The sequence below is a fragment of the Doryrhamphus excisus genome, chromosome 9, assembly GCF_030265055.1.
Source record: "Doryrhamphus excisus isolate RoL2022-K1 chromosome 9, RoL_Dexc_1.0, whole genome shotgun sequence".
NCBI classification, from domain to species: domain Eukaryota; kingdom Metazoa; phylum Chordata; class Actinopteri; order Syngnathiformes; family Syngnathidae; genus Doryrhamphus; species Doryrhamphus excisus.
Window position 1 is genome coordinate 9,110,960 of NC_080474.1, and position 22,874 is coordinate 9,133,833.

General features: G+C 42.7%; 2 protein-coding genes across 3 annotated transcripts; both read left to right on the top strand.

Annotated features, from left to right (window-relative positions):
* The first annotated feature begins 685 nt into the window (after positions 1 to 685).
* On the top strand, positions 686 to 6,999 carry LOC131135517 (lanC-like protein 3). 2 transcript variants are annotated; one of them, XM_058081510.1, is made up of 6 exons: positions 686 to 1,311; positions 1,548 to 1,671; positions 1,740 to 1,757; positions 2,956 to 3,153; positions 3,965 to 4,172; positions 5,579 to 6,999. In XM_058081510.1, exons 1-6 carry the CDS (start codon positions 778 to 780, stop codon positions 5,736 to 5,738), a joined length of 1,242 nt encoding a protein of 413 aa, XP_057937493.1. In that variant the 5' UTR covers positions 686 to 777; the 3' UTR covers positions 5,739 to 6,999. The 2 variants fall into 2 exon arrangements, with proteins under 2 accessions (XP_057937493.1, XP_057937494.1); XM_058081511.1 differs by lacking the exon at positions 1,740 to 1,757 and having other exon boundaries at positions 687 to 1,311; positions 5,579 to 6,998.
* Positions 5,735 to 22,134, top strand: xk (X-linked Kx blood group (McLeod syndrome)). The gene is made up of 4 exons (XM_058081509.1): positions 5,735 to 5,778; positions 7,213 to 8,875; positions 17,210 to 17,472; positions 19,312 to 22,134. The coding sequence occupies exons 2-4, from the start codon at positions 8,631 to 8,633 to the stop codon at positions 20,139 to 20,141; spliced, it is 1,338 nt and encodes a 445-aa protein (XP_057937492.1). The 5' UTR covers positions 5,735 to 5,778; positions 7,213 to 8,630; the 3' UTR covers positions 20,142 to 22,134.
* The last annotated feature ends 740 nt before the right edge of the window (positions 22,135 to 22,874 follow it).

A 22,874-nucleotide genomic window follows, 5' to 3' on the forward strand; every position in this document is an offset into this window, starting at 1 on the left:
CTGGATGCCTCAAATATAGGGGCGGACTGTGGAGTTAAAATCATGCCGAAACCTCACAAACGCACAAACCATGTTTTACTCATTTCCATACTTCCTGGATTCCCGAGTCTATTCAATGTGAAGAAGTGAAGGTGTGTGTTGACGTAGTCCTGTTGGAGAACATGAATCAGCAACGCCACCTGCTGTTGTTTTGTGTGTTTGTAAGGTTTGGCATGATTTTAACCAGCATGTTTTAGCCACTGTTGCTGATATGGATACTTTTTACTTAAAATTTGCCTCGAGTCATTTTAATCATGATTCAAGATTATTATTTATTTAGATTATTATATTTATATTATTTAAGCAACCAATAATTTGTATCAACACAATTGTGAACAAAACAAGAATATAAGATACTGTAGCAATATAATTTTAATTTGAGACATTTATTTGAGCAAAAAAGTTAATAAATAAAGTTAATAGTGCAAAATAACTTATTAGTTGTGTTATTTAAAAATACTATTGACTCTCTTTTTTCAAATGTTCTCAAATCTTTTGTTCAATAATTTATTTCCTGAGTGAGTGAACATAAATAATACAATAAATATCAACACAACCAAATCTAAATAAATATTTGTGGAAATAAACAGAAGAGAACTGAAAAATATCGACTCATCACGCTAGTATCGCCCCAATACCAATACAACCCTTGGTGTCCTTACCATCGACATCGGGATCCATCCGCACCTGTCCTCCGTACCACCACCACCAAGCCGTCATCGGCCTCTCCCTCCGGGCATGGAGAACACCCGCTGCTTCGCTAACCGCTTCTCGGACTACAGGGGCGCCCTTCTGCCCGGCCAGGGCGCCGAGGCCGTGGCTCCGGCTATCGTGGCCACGGTGGACAAGCTCCTCAAAAAGGTCCCCAGCGACGTGGGCGACTACGACGGCGGGCTGTACGACGGTCCCGCCGGGGTGGCGTACATGCTGTATCACGTCAGCGAGTGTCCGCTCTTCTCCGAGCGGAGGGACACTTACCTGAAAGCGGCCAAGCACATCATCGACGTGTCGGTGCGCTACGTGGACGCCGAGCCGGACAAAAACATGCGTGCCGCCTTCCTGCTCGGTGGGGCGGGCATCTACGCCGTGGCTGCGATGATATACAAGTCCCTCGGCTTGGCTGATTTCGTCAAACCGCCGACGAAATTCCGCAGCCAGTGGGAAGTGTGCGCGCCCATTCATTTTCTGGAGTGCGGCTCTGATGAGCTATTTGTGGGCCGGGCAGGCTACCTGTGTGCCGCCCTGGTCCTCAGACAAAAGCTGGGCATTGAGGTAAATCCCGGTCGGACCTCAAAACACACATTTGTGGGTCTTGTAGCTCGGCATTTGTATTTAAATACTTCATTTGACGCTTAATTCGGTAATTTGCCTTCATAGACGTCAGTTGTGATTTTATAGTGGTTGCAAATGGGATGTGACCAGCAGATGGCGCTGTTAATAGAAAAAGACCAGTTATTGAACAAACATAACACATGTATTCAGATGTATTTATTGTTCTTATTCTGCAGATTCTCAGCAAGGATCAAATCAAATCCATCTGCCAGGCCATCATCGAGTCAGGAAAACAATATGCCAGGAAGAAGAGGAAGCCTTTCCCCCTCATGTACTCCTACTACGGGACAGAATACCTTGGTAAGATAAGAACAGCACTATAGTTACAGTTATAGTCACTATAAGTTATACATTTCCTTTTCTTACAGCATCAGATGAAAAGATCCGTCAGTAACTATGATACCAACACCCGCACCCCTGCTTTGCATGAGGTTAATAATATGAGTGATGTTTAACCCAAGAAAAGTGGACTAAGCCTGCTGCATGTGGTCTCTAATTGGACACAACATCAATATGGCTCGATGCTGAGCTGTGGTTTCACTGCATGTGTCCCAGCGTTAATCAAGGAGCTCCCATAGGGACTTATTAACATAGCTCTATACCAGAGGTAGGGAACCTATGGCTCGGGAGCCAGGTAGGGCTCTTTTGATGACACTCTCTGGCTCTCAAGCATTTCTTACCACAATAAAAATGTATTTTTGCTAACATTTTAAAGTAAACATCACAGACATCACTGTTAAAAATAATATTAAAAATCAAAACTTTCTTATGCATTTTAATTCGTCCATCTATTTTCTACTGCAATACGGCCAACCATATCCATCTTTCCTGATGATATTTTCCAGGTCAAACACCAAAACTTGATTATTACTGGGTAATGCGGTAGTCTACCTCGGTCATTGAGATGTCAAAAAAACATGTAAATGTAAACTTTCCTCCTTTAGTCAAATAGTCACCTAGCTAAAGCTGCAGAACCAAGCCTTCTGGTGAAGATGGCCAAAAGAATGAAATACGTGTACTGAATACGGTTCAAAACTATGCAGCAGCAGAAGTTGCATTAATGGCAGCAAGTATTTGATTTATTATTAGACACTGCGCTGCTCACGAAAGTATGCTGGCCACACCCCATTGGCGTGGGGTAGTGTGCCTGGTCTACGTAATTAAAGTCCATTATATCTAAAACTGTTGGTCTTACATAAAAATGCACACATTTTATTGCATTCAAAATGTATATGGCTCTCACAGATACACATTTTAAAATATCTGGCCTTCATGGCTCTCTTAGCCAAAAAGGTTCCCGACCCCTGCTCTATACTTAGGATTCTGCACTTCACAGTGCACGCAACCATGTACAAGCCAATCAATGCACTTTATTTTAGTTGTTCAAAGGCCTGTCACAATGACACATTTTGCTGAATGATAATTGTGCTTCAAATTATTGCAGATAAACCATATTTTGAGATAATTTTTCCTCTTTTTCCATGCCTGTATGTATCAGGGTGTGTGCCCAGCATGGTGCTTCCTTGCATGCCTCCCGTTTGACAGCATGTCCTCTTTGGCCCCGCCCCCCGCTTTCCACTGTAGGCACCGCCCACGGCCTGTCATCGGTGCTGCAGATGCTGCTGAGCTACCAGGACATGCTGAGCGGGGCTGACAAGGACCTGGTGTGGCAGAGTGTCGACTTCCTCATGAACCAGGAGCAGAACTGCAACTGGCCCGCCGAGCTGGGCGCCATCATCGAGAGGGAGAACGAACTGGTCCACTGGTGTCATGGAGCTCCAGGTGCTCCTCTGTACTCTATGCTGGTCACACCTATTGACCAGAACAGAATAAGGACTTGTGGTTAAGGACTCGACTCTAGCTAGTTGACGTGACACACATCACTTCCCAAGCTCCTCGACATCTTTTGAATGGCTTATATTTGCGTTGTTGTTCATTTAGCCATTTTATGCTTGAAAATGCATAATTTAGGACAGGAATGCGTACACCTGGCTTGTACACTATGCACTTTTGCAACCAAGAAACAGCGATCAATACATTTATTTGTACATTTTTGAAAAAATGCGATTATGTAGCAAGGGAAGACTGTACAAGAAACGTCAATGTCACACTGCAGTGGTCCTGTTGGAGCGCCATCTGGTGGCTGCGGTTGGTTACTACCTATCACAGGGCACATATAGACAAACAACCATTCACACTCACATTCATACCTATGGACAATTTGGAGTCTCCAATTAACCTAGCATGTTTTTGGAATGTGGGAGGAAACCGGAGTACCCGGAGAAAACCCACGCATGCACGGGGAGAACAAGCCACACAGAGATGGCCGAGGGTGGAATTGAACCCAGTGAGGTCTGCGTGCTAACCACTTGTCCGCCGTGCAGCCCTGCAAGTGGATTGTAACATTGATAAATGGTAACCAAATGCAAATAAGCTGTTCTCACCAAAGTCTAATAATAATATAATCTTACTCAGCACATGCACCACCTGTTTGCAATATTTAATAGAAAGCGGTTGTATAACTTTTTAAAGTAACCGTGCTGCCTGCTGGAATATTAATGTAATATTAATATGTGTGTCATGTGGTGCACAGGTGTGGCCTACCTGTTTGCCAAGGCCTACCTGATCAACAAGAAGCCTCAGTACTTGGACACGTGCATCCGCAGTGGAGAGCTGGTGTGGCAGAAAGGGCTCCTGAAGAAAGGACCCGGCGTCTGTCACGGAGTGGCCGGCAGCGCTTATGTCTTCCTGCTCCTCTATCGCCTCACCGGGAACTCTAAATACATCTACAGGGCTCAGAGGTTGGTACACCTGTACGTTCTGATGAGAGCCAATATAAAGGCTTTCCTTACAAAGATCGTCCATCCATTCATTTTACACTCGGCACAAACATTAAAGCCACACAAGGTCAAAGGTAATGTTATGACTTTTTTCTTGAAAATGTACAAGTTTATTCTGGAGATCTCTTATTTATTATCTCAGTGTGGCCCTAAAACTCCATATTTAAGTCCAGTTGAGTCTATTAAGACACTACTAGGTGACAGTATTGCTATGCAAACATAGGCACCTTCATTTTAGTTCATTACACAGACGCCATTCACTGTGCAATATCTGATCAAGCTCCACGTGCAACATTAAGCTCTAAGTGCAATATATTAAGTTCGAAGTGCAGTATTTTTTATAATGCCTCGTATTTAACTCACTGGCAAGATCTCAATAGTGTATAGACTGGTCATATATTTCATCTCATATTTCATATTATCTTGCAAACTGTATTTGTATATATATATAACCCTGGGTAAAATTGTTAATTTGTTAATACTTGGGTTGTTTATATTGTTTGTTTTTTATATTGTTTATTTTGTACTGCTTAACTGATTCTGTTCTCTTGCTCCGGTGCAATGCAAATTTCCCCACTGAGGGCCGAATAAAGGCATATCTTATCTTATCTTAGTCTTGTTACAGGGAAGAATGTTAAAATATTGCCTCCAACGTGTAAAGATGGCTGCCATTGAACTACTGTCGCGCATTATTATATCAACTGACTTAAAGGGGAACTATGATGCTTTTTCCACTTTTCTGACTTATACATGTAGTTAGAATGTTGTATTATCGTGTTAAACGATGCCAAAGTTTAAGATAATGAGGTTTGGACCTGAGCCCTGAAAGAAGTTCGGGATGGTTCGAAACGCTGGGTTTCAGAGGGCATTGCTAAACTGTTTTGTGATGTCACACAGGAGCGGGCTTCCTAATGGGCGTAGCTGTTGGCCAGATACACTCAGTCTCTACTTCCGGATCGGATTCGGGATCCAACACATATGGTTGTATGTTAAAAGTAGACATTTTAAAAAGATAAATTGTCGTTTATTATTATCAACTCCTATAAAGTTGGGTTCTGCACTTCGGGAGTGTGACCAACCACAGCCAAGTGGGTGTGCCTGGAGGCGGGCTGTGGGTGGAATGCGTTAAAACAGACCGTTTTCGTGGGAAGCACGAAATCCACCAAAATACGGATGAATAGGTACAGATTCTGGAAGAACTAGAAATCTTTCTGTGCTGGTTATTGTGTGTAGTTGCTCTATATGAGTCCACAACTCAATACAAAGGGCTGAAAAGTGAGCATAATGGGTCCCCTTTAAGACACGGCATATGTATTGCGTGTGTACTTGGTATTAAAGTGATGCCGTTTTGTTTCCCCTCACCAAAGGTTTGCAGAGTTCCTCTTCACTGAGGAGTTCAAGTCAGGCTTGCGTTCAATGACCAGCGTCTACAGTCTGGTCGAAGGCCTGTCCGGCACCGTGTGCTTCCTGGTGGACTTGCTGCAACCCGACCAGGCAGAATTCCCACTTTTCACCGTCTTTGAGTGAAGGACAGGAAAAGGAGGGGAAAAAAAGAGGAACACCACAGGTAGACGTCTAACTGCCGTAGAAACCGATCTGGTTCTGTCTGTGTGTTTTGAAGTGGATGTTCAGCTTTTTCCAGCCCTTTACCAGATTCAACTCCCGACTAAAATGCCAGCCAAGTTTGGGACAATGGCGAATTACATACAAAAAAACAAAACAAAAACCATGTACCACATTATGAACATGGGCTGCTCTCAGGTTGCATTCACACAAATGCACACATGAATTTTAATGGCAATCACACACACACAAAATAAATAAATAAAAATGTCTACCCCTTTTGCCAGCGCAGCACGTATCGTCCACTTGTCTTTTGGCTTAAAGTAAATTTGAAAAAGCAGTAGGGAGGTTAAATAGAGGTCATTTATTGTGCTAGTAAGTGCAATATTTTTAGGATTGTGTCGTGTCTGCGTTGTGTTTTTTCTATTCTAGGTTATCTGTTCTAGGAGACCTTCTGACATGTTCACTGTGTCGTTATTGACTTCCAGATGTGCAACACTGAGCAATGTGTGTGTTAGTCTCTCCATTGTTACATCAACTGAGATCACCGTTTCTGAGTCGATTTGTGCGCTGTGACAATTGAGGCCTTAAAACCAAGTTGAAGATGGTCACATGTCAGAGGATGTGTGACCACGGTTGGTTTAAAAAAACAAATAAAAAAAGAGAAAGAGAGAGAAAAAGGCTGGTGAATTCAGCAAATGTCAAACCAAAGTTTTGGGATGCAAATGGTGCTTGTTTGTAGTGTTTCTACGTCGTGTATGTGTGTGCTGTTTTTGCACATGGAGCCCGACAAGTCTATTGGATTGTTGTCGTCAATAGTAATAAAGTGTCCAGATTAAATTATTCAGTGGCTGATTGGGTTCTTAGAGTACTAAGTACTTGATATTTGTGGATATGATCAAGTGTATATACAGTCCCAAACTTATGACAATGGAGTCTGGAACCAATTAAGCGCAGTAAACGAGGGATCACTGTAGACTTGAACAGGCTAGTTTCAATTTAACCTGTGACCCAAAGGAACCCGGTAACTAAAAATGGACTTGGCATGCCTCATTATTGAGCGTTATAAAAATGGAAAAATAATGTGAATTAAAAAAAGGGATGCTAAAAAATTAATATCCATATATTTATTAGTTAAGAATTATTCATATTATAATTATAAATTTGTATTTAATACTTAATAATAGTAATTCATATAAATAATTTGGGATCATACTAAATTATGTTTTTTGGTGAAAAGAATCAAAACATAAAAGGAATAAAATGTTCACACAACAGCAATAAAGATATTATTAATCTCCAAGAATTCACACTTCCAGCAGCTCTTCAAAAATGTCATAGTATACAATATAAAAGTCATAAGATGTATGTGTGTTATCACTTTTATCACATTTGTAATCGTTCTTATTAACATATTCAGATATTTATTGATTTAAAGATTAAAAAGCTCGCCAGGCTGCGCAGGGTGGAGAGGATCAGAAGGAGGAGGAAGAAGAGAGAGAACGAGAGAACCAGCTTCTTTAAAGACCCATTCAAGTACGCTCGGCAGTTGCTGGATGAGAAGCAGAGCGGGAGGCTCCAAGGAAGAGCTCAAGAGCCAGTACATCAAGAGCCAGTACAGTGAAGGTCAACAGACGAGCCGTCCCGCTCGGCTCCCCAGGATATGTCCCACGCCCAAACCCACCAGCAACACAGTTTGACACCTCCCCAGCCAAGTTGCGGGAAGTGGAGGATGTCATCAGGAAGGCAAGGTCAGCATCAGCCCCCGGGCCAAATGGGCTCCCTTATAAGCTGTACAAGAACTGCCCTCAAGTGGTGAGGATACTGAAGACTCAGTAAGAGGGAAAAGCGGGACCTGCACGCCGTGTGGCTAGATCTTGCCAATGCATATGGTTCAGTGCCACATAAATTGATAGACTTCGCCTTGGACTTCTTCCATGTTCCAGAGTGTGTAAAGAACATCATCACCAGATACTTTGACAACCTGCACATTTGCTTTCCGCTGGAAAGCAACTGGATGGCAACGGCTAGAACGAGGAATCGCCATGGGATGTGCCATCTCCCCAATCCTGTTGTGACAGCCGTCAAAGTCATCCTCAGAGGGGCCAGGCAGGTCGTTGGAGGGATCAGGCTACCATCAGGGGAGAGACTCCCACCACTAAGAAGCTATATGGACGATGGAGGATGACCATCCTTCAGACGGCACCATGCACAACACGACTCCTTGAGCGTTTTGACGAGCTGATCACGTGGGCAAGAATGAAGGTAAAGGCGACAAAATCAAGAAGTCTATCAATAAGGAAAGGAGTCCCCCAAGTCAAGATCACCTTTGTGGCGGGAGGAGAGACAATTCCACAGCTTGCTGAAAAGCCACTCAGAAGCCTGGGGAGGCGGTATAAAAAAAATACTTGTGTTGACAAAAAAAAGTACGTTTCAAAATGGAGGCCCCTGCCATTGCCTGAAGGGGCGGGGTCTATTCGCAAAGCCAATATCAGATTTGAGAGCGAACGGCACTAGAATCGTCCACACCACGGTGTCTTTGATGGAAATTCGTGTGCTTTGATGTCAATGAAATGGCTCACATTACAAAGGGATCTAACATTAACGTAATGAGAACTTCTCGGTGGTGTTGCGTGACACCCCTTTGGCTTTTTCTCCTCGCAGTTGTATTTTCAGATCTTTTCCCTCGCACAACAGCGCCCCCTTCATCACGAAGGCCGCCGCGGTCTACTACACTTGACCGGTGAAAACAGCTCTTGTGGTTGACAGCTCGAAGGGTCCGCAGACCTCCAGGGCGCCATCCGAGCGGCCGACGCCGAATGGCCTCCCCCTCCACACATGGCCGTGTAAGCGAGGATGCGACCGCCCAGTTCCATCATTGTGTCGGTGTGTCTGTTCACGGCCGAGACCACTGCGGCTATCTACCTGAGCACCACCTACACGTTTTCGGGGGACCAGTTCTGGCTGTTGCTCACCCTGCTCTTCACGCTGGTGCCGTCCTTTGTGGTGCAGCTGGCCCTCACCTTCATCCACCGGGACCTGAGCCGAGACAAGCCGCTCACCCTTCTGCTGCACATCCTGCAGCTCGGACCTATCATCAGGTCTGTTGGCGTTTTGCTTTTTAAAGGCTTTTAATTCTGCTTGAAAACACACGAGGGAAGGGTCGTGCGCGTGCTCGCTCGGCACGTGAACCAGCGCACGCGCTTGCACTGTGCTGATTGAATGCACTCCAGTTGATCAATACACACTACATGCACTCACAGGACCCACGGTTAGCTACACAATCTCAATGCAAAGGATTGTCTTTACAACGGATAACAATGTCGGCACCCTCTGCTTGTACAACTGCAGTATTTAAATTGCGGTAGTATTAGTGTACTTCCTGTGTCCAAAGCTCCTTATTCATTCAATCATTCATAGTTTATGACTCCTGACCTTGTGATGCAGTCCCATCACTTAGAGTGCAACATCTGTGTACAATGTGTACTGTAATAATACCGCAAGCCTCTGAGATGGGGATGATGGGCCTAATTCTTGTAGGAATCATCGTCCTCGTTTCTTCAGCCATTCAGAGGTGGACTTACTGATGTGTTTTGGATCTTTGTCCTGCTGCGGAACCCAAGTTGGTTTCAGCTCGAGGTCACCAACACATTCCTTCAGGATGTTTTGGTAGACGGCAGAGTTTCATGGTTCCATACAGCAAGTCTTCCAGGTCCTCCCCAGACCACCACCATATTGTATTGTTGCTATGTTCAATGTTTTTTTGTTCCACAGTGGTTTGGGTCTTGGATTTCTGCCATGCAGACCGTTTTTGCCCGAGTGTCTTTCTTATGGTGGAGTCATGAACACTGAGGCAGGTGAGGCCTGCAGTTATTTGGATGTTCTTGTGGGGTCTTTTGTGACCTCTTGAAGGAAGGTTCCCCGCTGTTCCCTATTTTCACCATTTGTGGATTATGGCTCTCACTGTGGTTTGCTGGAGTTCCAAAGCTTTAGAAATGGCTTGGTGACATTTTCCAGACTGGCAGAGCTCTATTTATCTCAGTTATGTTTTATATTTGCTTATTATTTGTTTATATATGTTTATATATATTTGTTTGATGATCTGAAACATTTGAGACAAACACAACACTTTTCCACACCACATTATATATATGTATATATATATGTGTATGTATATATATATGTGTATGTATATATATATACGTATACAATGCAATGTATATATATATATATACAGGGCTCTACATTAAAAACCAAAAAGACTTGCCCATGGGGAATCCTTAAGGTGAGAACTACTTGCCCGAACTTGCCCCATGTAAAATGAATGAAAAGATTGCCATAATGATATCATCTAATTTTTGTGGCATCACATGAGAATCTCAAATAAAGATGAAATGATTATCATTTCTTGTGGTTGTTTTCCTACAAAGATCGTGACGCTGCATGGAAATCTGGATTGCCAAGAGACTTCTAGGCACTTTGCCTTGATAAATAAAAGTACATTCATGATTGAATAAACATTGTGCTTAAAAAAAAAATGTGGAGATGTATGTTAACATGGCATGCCATACTACCTTACACAGCGTAGTCCTAGTAAGCAGTGATAATTATAAGTTGTGCACCACAATGAAACATTATTGAATAGACACATTTGTGTACTAGTAATGTGTTTTTAATCCAGAAAAAAATGCTCAATGGTCAAACAATAATTTGTGAAGCAAAGGTGAGAAAAATACACAGAGAAATGGAAGCGCTAGATTTTGTAGCTTGTGCAAAATCAGCACTTGGTATTGGATCTAATGGGTGGTGTTTCATTGTGACCACTTCAAATTGTCACAGCAATGTGATTCACTCACCTGTGCCATCATTTGATTTGCTGCCGCTAATAAAATACTTGTTTAGGAGGCACATGATAGATGTTTTCGTAGTCAAAGGATCGCTGATTGGTTGATCGCGAACGGGTGTGGGTAAAACACGGACTGTGGATTACGGACCGCGGTCTAAATAAACAATTCCGATTGGTCCATTTCAAGATTTGCAAGGATTGGTTTGCAAATTACCACCGGAATTACGCAGTCCGTGTTTTACCAACACCCAACAAGAACCGCGTTTAAAAAAACTCTTGGCAGTATGGCATGCCAAAGTGCACTTGCCCGACGGGAATATCACTGATTGGATTTACTTGCCCGAATTTTGTTTTAACTTGCCCCGGGCCATCGTACATCGTTATTGTCGAGCCCTGATATATGTATATATGTTTATGAGACATGTTTGGGCTATTAAGGCTCTGACCATGCCCATCCCTTTTCCTCCTCAAGTGTGCCCTCCAGTAGAGAGGGGCTACATGTTTCCTCAGCGAAGAACACATCTAATTATAGCACGTGTCACCACTGACCTCCTTATCTTTGCAAACAGAGAGGGGAAACCGGCAGCATTCTTCTTATCACAGCTTCTTAAAACACCCAGAGGAATGTACAGTACAGCACAGCACACACCTTATAATCAATCCATGGTAGCGAACAAAGATACAGTCAGAATTAGACCATGGCATACATTTGAAATTTGTGGCGCCCCCTATGGATTGTGCTAAAAATTCTTTGGAAAAAAATATTTGAAAAAGGCATATTCAGCATATAAAACCTGTTTGCCACCTTGCAAATGTGTTTGAAACATTATTAGAGCCCTCTCTGGAAATAACACCCCTACAGTCACCTTCACACTTGTATTATGCAATATTGTTGACATAATAAAAAAAAATAAGCCATACGTGTACACGCAATAACTCAGTAACACTCATGCGCGTGTGTATTGCAGAAAGGAAGTGATGTCGGTGGTTCAGAGTTGAGTTTTAGCTTGATGTGGGTTGTCGTGGCAACATTAGCTTGTGTTGGGAGTAAATGGTGCCCGTTGTGTCATACAGTAAACCTCGGATATATCGGACTCGGATATATCGGAAATTCGCTCACAACGGACAGATAAAAAAGAACCGATTTTTCTGTAATGCATTTCCAATAAAATTCATTGCATATATCGGATTTTTTATAACGGATTTCGCCTATTTCGGACAAAATCTCCAGTCCCGTTCCAATGCATTTCCATTAAATTTCCCTCGCATATATCGGATGGCCGCATCGTGGCGCTCCGATTCGCCGAATCCTGACAGGCCGCTATACGACGTCATTGGCAGCGTTGCCTGCGCGTCCAGGTACATTGGAAACATAGTCAAGGAAGTGCCTTTTTATAACGGATAAAATCCGATTTACGCATATACCGGATATAAATCCGATAAATGCGTAAAACGGACATTTTTCGGTATACGCATATAACGGATTTCGCTTATATCGGACAAAACCAGTGGGAACAATTGAATCCGATATATCCGAGGTTTACTGTAATACACACCAGCAATAAAAGCGTGTTCTTCCGGCGATCGAGTCAGTCCCGTAAAGTTATGTGTCAAATTTAGCAGTGAACATCATATAAACATCATAAAGCTACAATGGGTGTTTTTGGGGAACTGCACTGAAAAAAATTTGGAGTGCTATTTACTTGAGAAAAGTTAGGTAACAATTTGCACGCACAATTCCTAAGTAACTTTTACTTGGGAAATACTCAAGTAAAATTTACTTCTCAGCAAGGATTATTTTTTTTAATTAAAAATACTCTTTAACATTATGTTGGAATAATTGTACATAAAGTTATTCTATTTTTACTATATTCTTATGACCTATTTTTACTATATTCTTATGACCTATTTTCTTATGACCTACAAGCATTTCATATCACTCGCGTGGCAAAAGTAAGATTAACGCTGTGACGCTTGCACATTTGGTGTATATCATGATTAGAGAAAACAGAACGTGACAGAACATTCTCTCAACAGATAGTTTTATCCTACCCTCGTGGACAGGAAATAGCTACATGTGACCCAGAATGTATATATGTGTGTGTGTGTGTGTGTGAGTGTCTCCGGAAGATCACATGCCAAAGAGGAGATACCCACACACTATGATAACATGTTGTACGAAAGAACCAGTTTCAACTTGTTTAGTTAAACCCCCCTCCCCTTAGAAATTGAAATCTTGTGTAACTAGGGCGTTCCTGATTCAATAAATAGCAAGGAGAAAGGTGACTGTTTCAGAGTTGGTAGGAGGATTGTAACTGTGCAGTCTCCATCACTCTCCTTGCAAGTAAAAAGAAACTCACCTCTCTGTGTCTTCCTTTGTACAGGCAGTGTTTTTTTACAAGTGTCGGGGTTTAAACCTGACACATTACTTGAGATTTCCTGTCTTAGACACAAAAGGTACTCTCTTTGCTAGTAAATTTTACTCAAAACTACCTTTGAATCTACTTAAAAATCCATATAAATATACTCGCTTTTCAGGATTGTTTAACTAGTTTTCCCTTACTTTATTTGGAGCAATTTATAAGTAATATTTAAGATTTAAGCTATCACCGACACCACTTTTCTAATATGATTGTGTTGTATTTTTTAAAGATGGCCTTCTTTGAATTAAATGAAATTACACATCTTCTACAAAACATTCTTTCAAACCAGAACACCTTCACTACATTTGTAGTAACGCTGTATTTACTTACTTACTACCAGCAGCGATGAGTGTGGTTAGAAATACCACAGAAAACATTATAAATCATTGGAGATTTGTTTTATATTCACAATTATGCAAATAATTACAATCAAAAGACACAATAAAATGTGCTGAACTGTAACTTTTACGATAACAGTGAAATCGCTCAACACGTGTCATGTACTGCTTCCACATATCAGACAAACAGCTATACTTGCCAGCCACATTGAATGAAAACATTTGGCAGAGGGGCCGTTTATATACGTGGTCATCAAAAGGAATGGCATACTTGATCGCGGTGCACAAAAACACAACACATCCACAGGTTGAGGTACCTGTGAAATAAATTAAACATTTCATAACTAAACCAAAGACCTGGGTTCGATTCTCCGTTGTATCTCTGTGTGGAGTTTGCATGTTCTCCCCGTGCATGAGTGGGTTTTCTCCGGGTACTCCGGTTTCCTCCCACATTCCAAAAACATGCTAGGTTAATTGGCCACTCCAAATTGTCCATAGGTATGAATGTGGGTGGGAATGGTTGTTTGTCTATATGTGCCCTGGGATTGGCTGGCCACCAGTCCAGGGTGTACCCCGCCTCTTGCCCGAAGTCAGCTGGGATAGGCTCCAGCATACCCCCACCCTAGTGAGGATAAGCAACATAGAAAATGAATGAATGAATGAATAACTAAACCATGTTGGTGTCAACAGCTGTACTGTGATCTTACCTTGTCTAAGCTGTTGAGACCAAATTCTCGAGTGTCAATGTCCTTCAATATTCTGTGAAATGGATAGAGAAATTATTTAAATTATGGCAACAATACAAAATCTAAAATCATCACAATGGTTTCAGATTGCGTGCACATTAGTCTAAACTACAAAGCTGCTTGACAATATTTGATGTTTTTTTTTTTAAAGAAAACACTCAAAATCAACTTGTAATACAAATTAAAATAAGTTTTTAATGCAGTTTTTAACACATATTTATTCATCTGTGTCTTGAAACCTAACATAAACAAAACTATCTTGTTTCCTCACAACGGGATATTGTTGAGGAACTCCATTATTCAACTCTTTTAAATCAATAAAACAAAAGGCTAAACTGCCATTTGCAGATTCAAATAACCATATACGTATTATTGTAATGTTCCCTTCTCAGTCAGGTGTCTTAGTTGGTGCAAGCTGCTGCTTTACACACAGAGAGGACTCTGCTTTTTAGACGCTGTTGACAAGTGGAATAAACAACATTGTAGTGACAAATCATGAAAATATCATGTGTTCCAATATATGAAATTAAAACAAACGTTTATTTGGTTATACTTGGATCACTGTAGAACACGGATGACATTCCCGTACAATATTTTTGACATTAAAATGACCACAGATGCGGTGAACTAACCTTGCTCCAAAATTTCTAATCCTTCTAGGCATTATTTATATATTTTCAGGGCCTGAAGCAGCTCTGCTTGTTGCTGAAATTTTGCAATTCAGTTCCATGGAATACTTGTCACAAACAAAAACTCCCGCTCCCCAACAGTATCCACAAGACTCAGGTTGATAGCATACTTCAACAAATGTTTAAGCTACACGCGGTTCCCGTGGCTTAGAGCAGTGATTTTCAACCTTTTTTGAGCCACGGCACGTTTTTTACATTGGAAAAATCTTGTGGCACACCACTAACCAAAAATGTTCCAAAATGTCACCACGACCTCACACGTGCATCAATAAGTCTATGGGAGGAACAAGGTAGGTGTTGCCACACAGACCAATATTACATTGCTCTGCCAGTCTTTACACCACAGACACTCCACAGTAGCCACGTTTTTACATCACCACTTTTTCTCTTTCCGAGTGACCTTTTGGGAAACAATGGTATCCATAGAAAGGAATATTCCAATATCTTGTCTACATGCGCCATGAAAATCAACCAGAATAGTCAATAGGGCATGCCCAGTAAAACGTAAACATCAACATCACGTGATACCGGCTTCCCCAAGTTTTTCTTTCACTTGTTGGAATAACTCCGTATTGCCAGTTTTTCGTCTGTCCAGTCTTGAAATTTAGTTTGAATCAAAAACAAACTTTGCTTAGTCCAGTGCCGATTGCTGGCCTCCATTTTTAAAAGTGAAGAACGTCTGGATCTGCGTGTTACGTCATATCTGAGCATGCGCTGAAAGAACGCACCCGGGATCAATTTAAACAGGAAAATATCAAATTCAATCTTGCTAATATTTTATAATTAAACTCAGGACATGTTTTATATAGATATATATTTTCTTTTTTGTCAGTGATATTGATATTGATCCCTGATATTGATCCCTTTGTGAGGATAAGTGGCAGAAAATGAATGAAATAGTGCCTTAATGGGGTTCGATAACACCGCCATTTGTCAGAACAGTAGTAGCACAAGCAACACAGTAGTGGTGCATGTTTTGACAAATGTTCACCCTTCTGTGTGCAGCAGTTCTGGAGTAGAAGAATCAGACAACAGTGTTATAACTGGGTCTGCAGTGAAGTCAAGCCTGACTTAACAGACCCTGGCGTTTAAATCCTTGGCTAGCGTTATGGTACTGGCACCATATCAGCGCCACTTTGCCTTATGGTCGGAGCTGTGGCCGTGTGCTGCTGCCAAGATGACGGGCTCGCTGCTCTCTGCAGACAAACAGAAGCAATATGTTCCTATCCTGAGATATCAGGCTGGACAGTGTTGACATATATAGCTAATGAAAATGTGGAAGCATTCCCAAAATTGTCATTAAACCTAACTACGTTTGATTTCGTGTGAGACAAAGTAAGACATGCTGTCTTTTCGAAGATCAATTTTTAGAAAAATACATTCATTCATTCATTTTCTACAGCTTATCCTCACAAGGGTCACAGGGGTGCTGGAGCCCATCCCAGCTGTCTTGGGGCGAGAGGCGGGGTACACCCTGGACTGGTGGCCAGCCAATCACAGGGCACATATAGACAAACAACCATCCCCGCCCACATTCATACCTATGGACAATTTGGAGTGGCCAATTAACCTAGCATGTTTTTGGAATGGGGGAGGAAACCGGAGTACTTGGAGAAAACCCACGCATGCAAAATCCACACAGAGATGGCCGAGGGTGGGATTGAACTCGGGTCGCCGAGCTGTGAGGTCTAACCACTCGTCCGCTGTGCAGCACTAGAAAAATACAGTTTAAGACAAAATTCAGGTCTCGGTGTTACGCTCCCGGAGGGTCTGGGTCCCGGACACGGAGACTGGAGACAGGTGAGTGAGTTCTGATGGCTTTATTAGGCCCAAAAGGTAACAACGAAAAGCGATGGTGTCGGAATGGAGCACCATGGAAAAACACAAAGGGGGTTGGCTAGAGGCGAGCGCTGCTGAACGCAAAAACACAAGGAACAAAGAGACAGAGCAGCGGCATGTGTAGCGTAGCGGTTGCAGTGCAATAATCCGGCGTTCCCCAGCTGTCTGCAGTCAGCTTAAGTGCAAGGGGAGTAATTGGTCTCAGGTGCGTTCAGCAGCTCCGCCTCCAGCCAGGAACCGAGGATCTGGAGAGAAACAAAACAGTGAGGAGACTGGGGAACAGAGCAAGGGCACCAGGATATGACACTCGGCATTGCATCTGCTTCTCTTCAGGTATCACCTGTTGGGTTGCATGTGTAGATTTTTAATATTAAAACTTTTAATAATGATACTTTTAGAACGTGCCACCTGGTCGACTGAAAGCAGAGGCAATGAAAACTATGACCAGGATAATAAACACATTATTGTCATAAACACATTATTTTCTATTGTCATACAAAAGATATCAATCACGTGCGTGTAGTCAGAAATTCTGCCTGCCGTGTTCTTTCCAGGTGTCTGGAGGCGTTCTGGCTGTACGGCAGCGAGGGCCGTGTGGAGGAGCCCTATGTCAGCATCACCAGGAAGAAGCAGTTGCACCACAGGGGCCAGACTGAGGAAGTGGAGCATCAGGTGGGACAGGCTGAAGGCAAGCTGATCAGGCACCGGGCGGCGTTTGCGCGCACCTCCGTCATCCAGGCCTTCCTGGGCTCTGCCCCCCAGCTCAGCCTGCAGCTCTACATCTGCGTACTAGAGCGAGGCCTGTCTGTCGGACGAGGTGAGAAGGGGACACCCACGTGATGGGTGGTACCGGCTCATCAGGCTCTGCAACGTCTTGGGGTCTTATGTAACTGCTGATGTCGCGCGCGTGGGAGATTTTGGCTCCGGAAACCAAAATGTCTCTGAATCAGGCGTGTCCAAACGTTTCCCACCTCAAAATAAAGGATGCACATTTTGTAAGTAGATATGCTGCATCTCATCTTTGTGATGGGGGTGCAAAAATGCAACTAACATCACATTATTTTTCCTAAAATTGCAACATATTTATACAACTTAATATTTTGTGTTCTTTGTTTGTGCTCTTTTCTTTTCTACTTTTTCCAACGCTTCAAACTTTCTTCCTGTCAATTTTCTTCCTGTAATTATGACTCTATTCCCACAAAATGTTATTCTCGCAACATTACAGTCATCTCTCACAATATCGCGCTTCGGCTAGCGCCTCCTCGCTCTATGACATTTATAAATAAATAAATGATCGCTAATTTATCGTTGTCTAGGGCAGGGGTGGGCAAACTTTTGGACTCGGGGGCCGCACTGATTTAAGAAAATTGACGGGGGGGGGATCAGACTATATATTTTAAGTGTCATGCAGTCTGCTATATATATACTTATATAGATCATTTATTTGATGTAAAGTGCCTTATAATTTAAATTTTAATAATAATAATAATAATACTATTATTATTATTATTATTGTTGGGTTAATAATAATAATGATTATTATTCTAATTGTTATTATTATTGTTATTATGATTATTATTATGTGCTTGTGTCCCTTTTTTCAGGATCAAATAACGAAAATTGATAAGTCAGCTACTTCAACCATGAAAAGGTTGGCTCAAGCCATGATGCCAGGTTGTATGTTGAGTTTAAATGAAATACTTTGGAAAGAACGGGTGGGCCGTATTCAAACACTTGGCGGGCCGGATGTGGCCCCCGGGCCGTAGTTTGCCCACCCCTGGTCTAGGGCGTATTAGTAAAAAAACAAAATAGTGAAAGGTATATGTAGTATTCTGGCCGCAGTTGTTGAGATATTAGATTGGCATCACACTGCATGGAGTTAGCCGTGGCATGTCCGACATGCAAGGAGTTCTCTTCCCGTTCCATGTGGAAGTGGTATGTTTTTGGCTTCTCTGTTCTTCTTCCCACCCCGTTTTAAACCCCCTTTTTAAGTTTACAATATAGTAAATAAATCGGAGGCTAACTAGTTAGCTTGCCTGATTGCTAATGTTTCAAGCCATAGCCGTGGTCCCTGCAGTGATCCCATTACGGTTGAGCAAGGTGGACAGCCATACAGTTTTCTATGCTCCAACTACGAAATTCACTTATCATGCATGTTTGCGTCTGGAACCAATTAACCACAATAAAGGGCTAGTGTTCCAAAAATGACAACTTTTTTCATATTATGACTTCAATCTTCTTGAATATTGCAAATTGATGCTCCCAAAATTACGTTATTTGTCCTTAAAACATTACTTTTGGATAATTGAATATTTTGAATTTTGAATATAATAATAACAATAAATAATGGATTTTTTTCTTAATAATTTCTTTATTCACGTAATATTACTGCTGTTTTTTTTTGGTTTTCGTTTTGAATTCTATTTTTGGAATGAGCCGCAAGCCGCCCATGGGTCACACTTTGGACACCCCTGCTCTAAATTCACTGGTTGTCACTTGCATGCCAAGTCAATACACCCCCCGCCAACACCCGCCCAAGCGTGGCTCTACTGCTAATGGCCGTGTGGTTGAAGGAAGCTGTGTTTGCCGACTCGACCATGATTTTAGCCCATGTGGTTTCCGTTGCGGAGTTGACACTTTTTGTGTTTGTGTTCAGTCACCCTGATGGTCATCTCGCTGCTCTCCATCGTCTACGGAGCTCTGCGCTGCAACATCCTGGCCATCAAGATCAAGTACGACGACTACGAAGTGAACGTGCAGCCCATGGCCTACGTGTGCATCATCCTATGGCGCGGCTTTGAGATCACCACCCGCGTTTTGGTGCTGGTCCTCTTCAGCTCTGTGCTAAAGATATGGGTGCTCCCGGTGGTGGGCGTCAACTTCCTAGTCTTCTTCTTCTACCCATGGATCATCTTCTGGAAGAGCCACTCGCCCTTCCCGGAGAACATTGAAAAGACGTTGTCGCGCCTGGGTACCACCGTCACGCTGTGCTTGCTCACCTTTCTGTACGCCGGCATCAACATGTTCTGCTGGTCAGTAGTGCAGGTGAAGCTGGCCGACCCGGACCTGATCAGCAAGTCTCAGAACTGGTACCGCATGGCGGTGTTCTACATGCTGCGTTTCATGGAGAACGCCTTGCTGCTGCTGCTGTGGTACATCAACAGGACGGACTTCTACCTCTATGTCTGGGCCCCGCTGCTGATGTCCCTGCTGCTGCTGGCCTACACCGCCGCTGTGTTCTTCATGCTGGTCTTCTACCAGTTCTACCACCCTTGTCGGAGTCTCTTCACCTCCAGCATGAGTCACGGCATCACCGACTGCTGCGCCCTCATCTGCGTGCCGTGCAGCTCCACCGAGGAAGGCGGCCAGCCCGGCAAGGAGCCCGGGGGGGTGGCAGCAGCTGACGACGTGCGCTGCGACATTCCCGACGACACGGCCGACGTAGGCGCGGTGAACGGCGACGTCAGCTGTGTGCCTTCGCTTTGAAAGTGCCATTCCAGTTCCTGACTATGTTTACACCTCTAACTTTTTTATCGCTCTCCCACAGGTAGGCCGCTACCTGCATCAGCGTTCCTTTTTTTACACAATTATGCAGCCCTGAACAGCCGACAAAAAGATGTGCTGCATTTATAATGTTTGTATTTAGGTGTGGGCAAAAGTATTGGGATATCTGACTGTTCAGGAAGTGGACATGGAAGATGGACTTTTCCAGGTCACAGGTCGCCATCACCGATCTGGTCCAACCCAGAACGTGGGACATCCGCCATCTTTTTTTTCTTTGTTTTGTACAAACATCACCATCAACAGGATGAGGACAAATTCAACCTTCCCGATTTCCCCCAAACTCAGAATCACAACCCGCTCTTAGACACTGCCTTGAAAAGCCGACATGTCGTCCTTTTTTTGTACAAACACCAATACAGAATGCGACGACTTGTTCCCCAATCTACTCCCACAATGTTGGAATTTCTTTTCCTGTGTAAAAGGCAAAGGCTGGTTGAAGGGGAACTGCACTTTTTGGGGGGAATTTTGCCCATCATCCACAATCCTTATGTGAAACATAAACACGTATTTCTTGCCCTTTTCTGTGCATTATAACACGAGAAAACGTGTTAATATGAGCTAGCTAACAACGGATGTCATGGGAAATACCTATTGTGACGTAAATCCATCTAAAAAAAATCCCTCCAAACAAGTTTCCCATTTATATAACTGACTTGTATATTAACCAAGCTACAGCGATATTTTTGTAGGATAACTGTAACTATATTTATCTGACGGACTAACACAACGCCTTGCCAAGCGCTAGTCAGTGTCATTCACAGACGGAAGAGTGGATACTAAGCTCTCAGTTTCGCTAAAACGACTCACGATACTCGTTTGCCATCAGCATTTTTTTACAGAACTAGCATAAGTATGTGTATTAATGTGTCCTAGGAAAGAAGTTTTGGTAGCATTTTAAATCATCAAAATACAGCAAGATACTGCAACTATTACATGTTACGACGTTGTTAGAGGTGAAATAGGTGTAGTGTATCCCAATGACGTGCATCGTTAGCTAGCTCCTATTAACTCATTTTCTCATGTTATAATGCATAGAAAAGGGAAAGATAAATATGTTCATGTTTCACATAAGGATTGTGATTGATGGGCAAAAAAGTGCAGTTCCCCTTTAAAATGCTTCTGCTGCAGGTCTTGGTTTTGCAGGATCTCTTGCTGATGTGTCCCAGCTTCTGATGAATGAATCCAGAGACTTAGCCCAACACTTTTGCCCATATTTGGCATGCAGCTTTGTGTGCATGGAGCCCCCTAATTCCAACCTGGATCGCTCAGATCCTCCTTTTATCGCTTTTATGGCTGCAAGCAACCAACAATGAAAGCTTTATAATACCTGCTGCTGTTGTGTGATACAGTATTTGCGCTTAAAAATCACAAAGCACTGATATTTTGGCACAAAGTATATACTCCCAAGCCAGAATTGTGACAGAAAATGATTTGATTGCACCCTTCCAGCTTTTTATGTTTGTCAGTTTCATGTCTATATGTGTGAACAGAAATTAATTTTGTACAAGGAAATGTAGTATTTTTGCTTTTGTTTCAGTGATTTTGTTGTTTATTGCACAGCTTTTTGGAGCTCAACCAGATGGAATGCTGTGAATGGATGGAATTCTACTTAAAGTAAAGGTATGTCTGTACTTCCAACTACTTATTTTTCTTACTCGAGCACACACTCCTATGGCCGTCTCTCGTGGTCAAAAGCAGAACGGCACACTTCATCCGTAGCTGGCAACATGACTTGCAGTGGTGATATGTGGCACACTTGTAGAGCAGGAGCCCACAGGGGTCAGGGTAGCTGGAAAGCTAACAAATTCCCATGTGCACAGCATTTAGTACAAGGGTCACTGTCAAGAGAAATGGACATCTGCCGATCTTGCTCTGGTGGGTGTGGTCATGAGGGCCGTGAAAAGGCACTGAAAATTCGAGCCAGATTAGCTCCACCTTCTAACAAAATGAAACATATTGAAATTCAATCAGCATGTTGTATTGTGTGATAAATAAGCAAAGACAGACATTTCTGGTGGTGGCCTACCCCCGGCAGATACCAAAATAGGACAAGAAAAGTTTGAGCTAGATCAGCTTTGTGACTAACAAATTGAAACCGATGCTAAATTGTTCAGTACTGCAAACTTTCAAAAATCACTAATGACAGATCATTTTTGTGGTGGGATGGCCACGCCAGACACTTTGAAATGGCCACACCCTCGGAGCTGACCTAAATTAGCTTGTGGGCAAACAAAATAAAACCACTTGCAGAATGTTATCTATGATGATGTCTATTTCAAATAACCATTGCCAGACATTTCATATGGTGGGGTACCCCTGCCAGATGCATTGTATAGGCCCCGCCCTTGGATGACCCAGATCAGCTATTCACCTAACAACATAAAACCACTTGCAAAACGTTAACCATGTTAATGCTTATCCCAAATGACCATTGCCAGACATTTCGTATGGTGGGGAACCCCTGCCAGATGCAATGTAATGCAATGTAAATGGCCTTGCCCTTGGATGACCCAGATCAGCTAGGCTAGCCATTCCACCTTACAAAATATGACCACTTGCAAAATATTAACCATGTCAAGATCAATGGGGCTAATAATACTGTTACAGTCATGAGCTTGTGAATTTCTACATTGATTATAATTATTCGAAGCCTTC

Bases quoted from the DNA above. Each gene is read 5' to 3' on its own strand.
- LOC131135517 (XM_058081510.1), top strand. From the start codon at position 778: ATGGAGAACACCCGCTGCTTCGCTAACCGCTTCTCGGACTACAGGGGC. The intron at 1,312-1,547 runs GTAAATCCCGGT...CTTATTCTGCAG, and splicing joins GACAAAAGCTGGGCATTGAG to ATTCTCAGCAAGGATCAAAT. The intron at 4,173-5,578 runs GTTGGTACACCT...CCCTCACCAAAG, and splicing joins TACATCTACAGGGCTCAGAG to GTTTGCAGAGTTCCTCTTCA.
- xk (XM_058081509.1), top strand. From the start codon at position 8,631: ATGCGACCGCCCAGTTCCATCATTGTGTCGGTGTGTCTGTTCACGGCC. The intron at 8,876-17,209 runs GTCTGTTGGCGT...TGTTCTTTCCAG, and splicing joins CAGCTCGGACCTATCATCAG to GTGTCTGGAGGCGTTCTGGC. The intron at 17,473-19,311 runs GTGAGAAGGGGA...GTTTGTGTTCAG, and splicing joins AGGCCTGTCTGTCGGACGAG to TCACCCTGATGGTCATCTCG.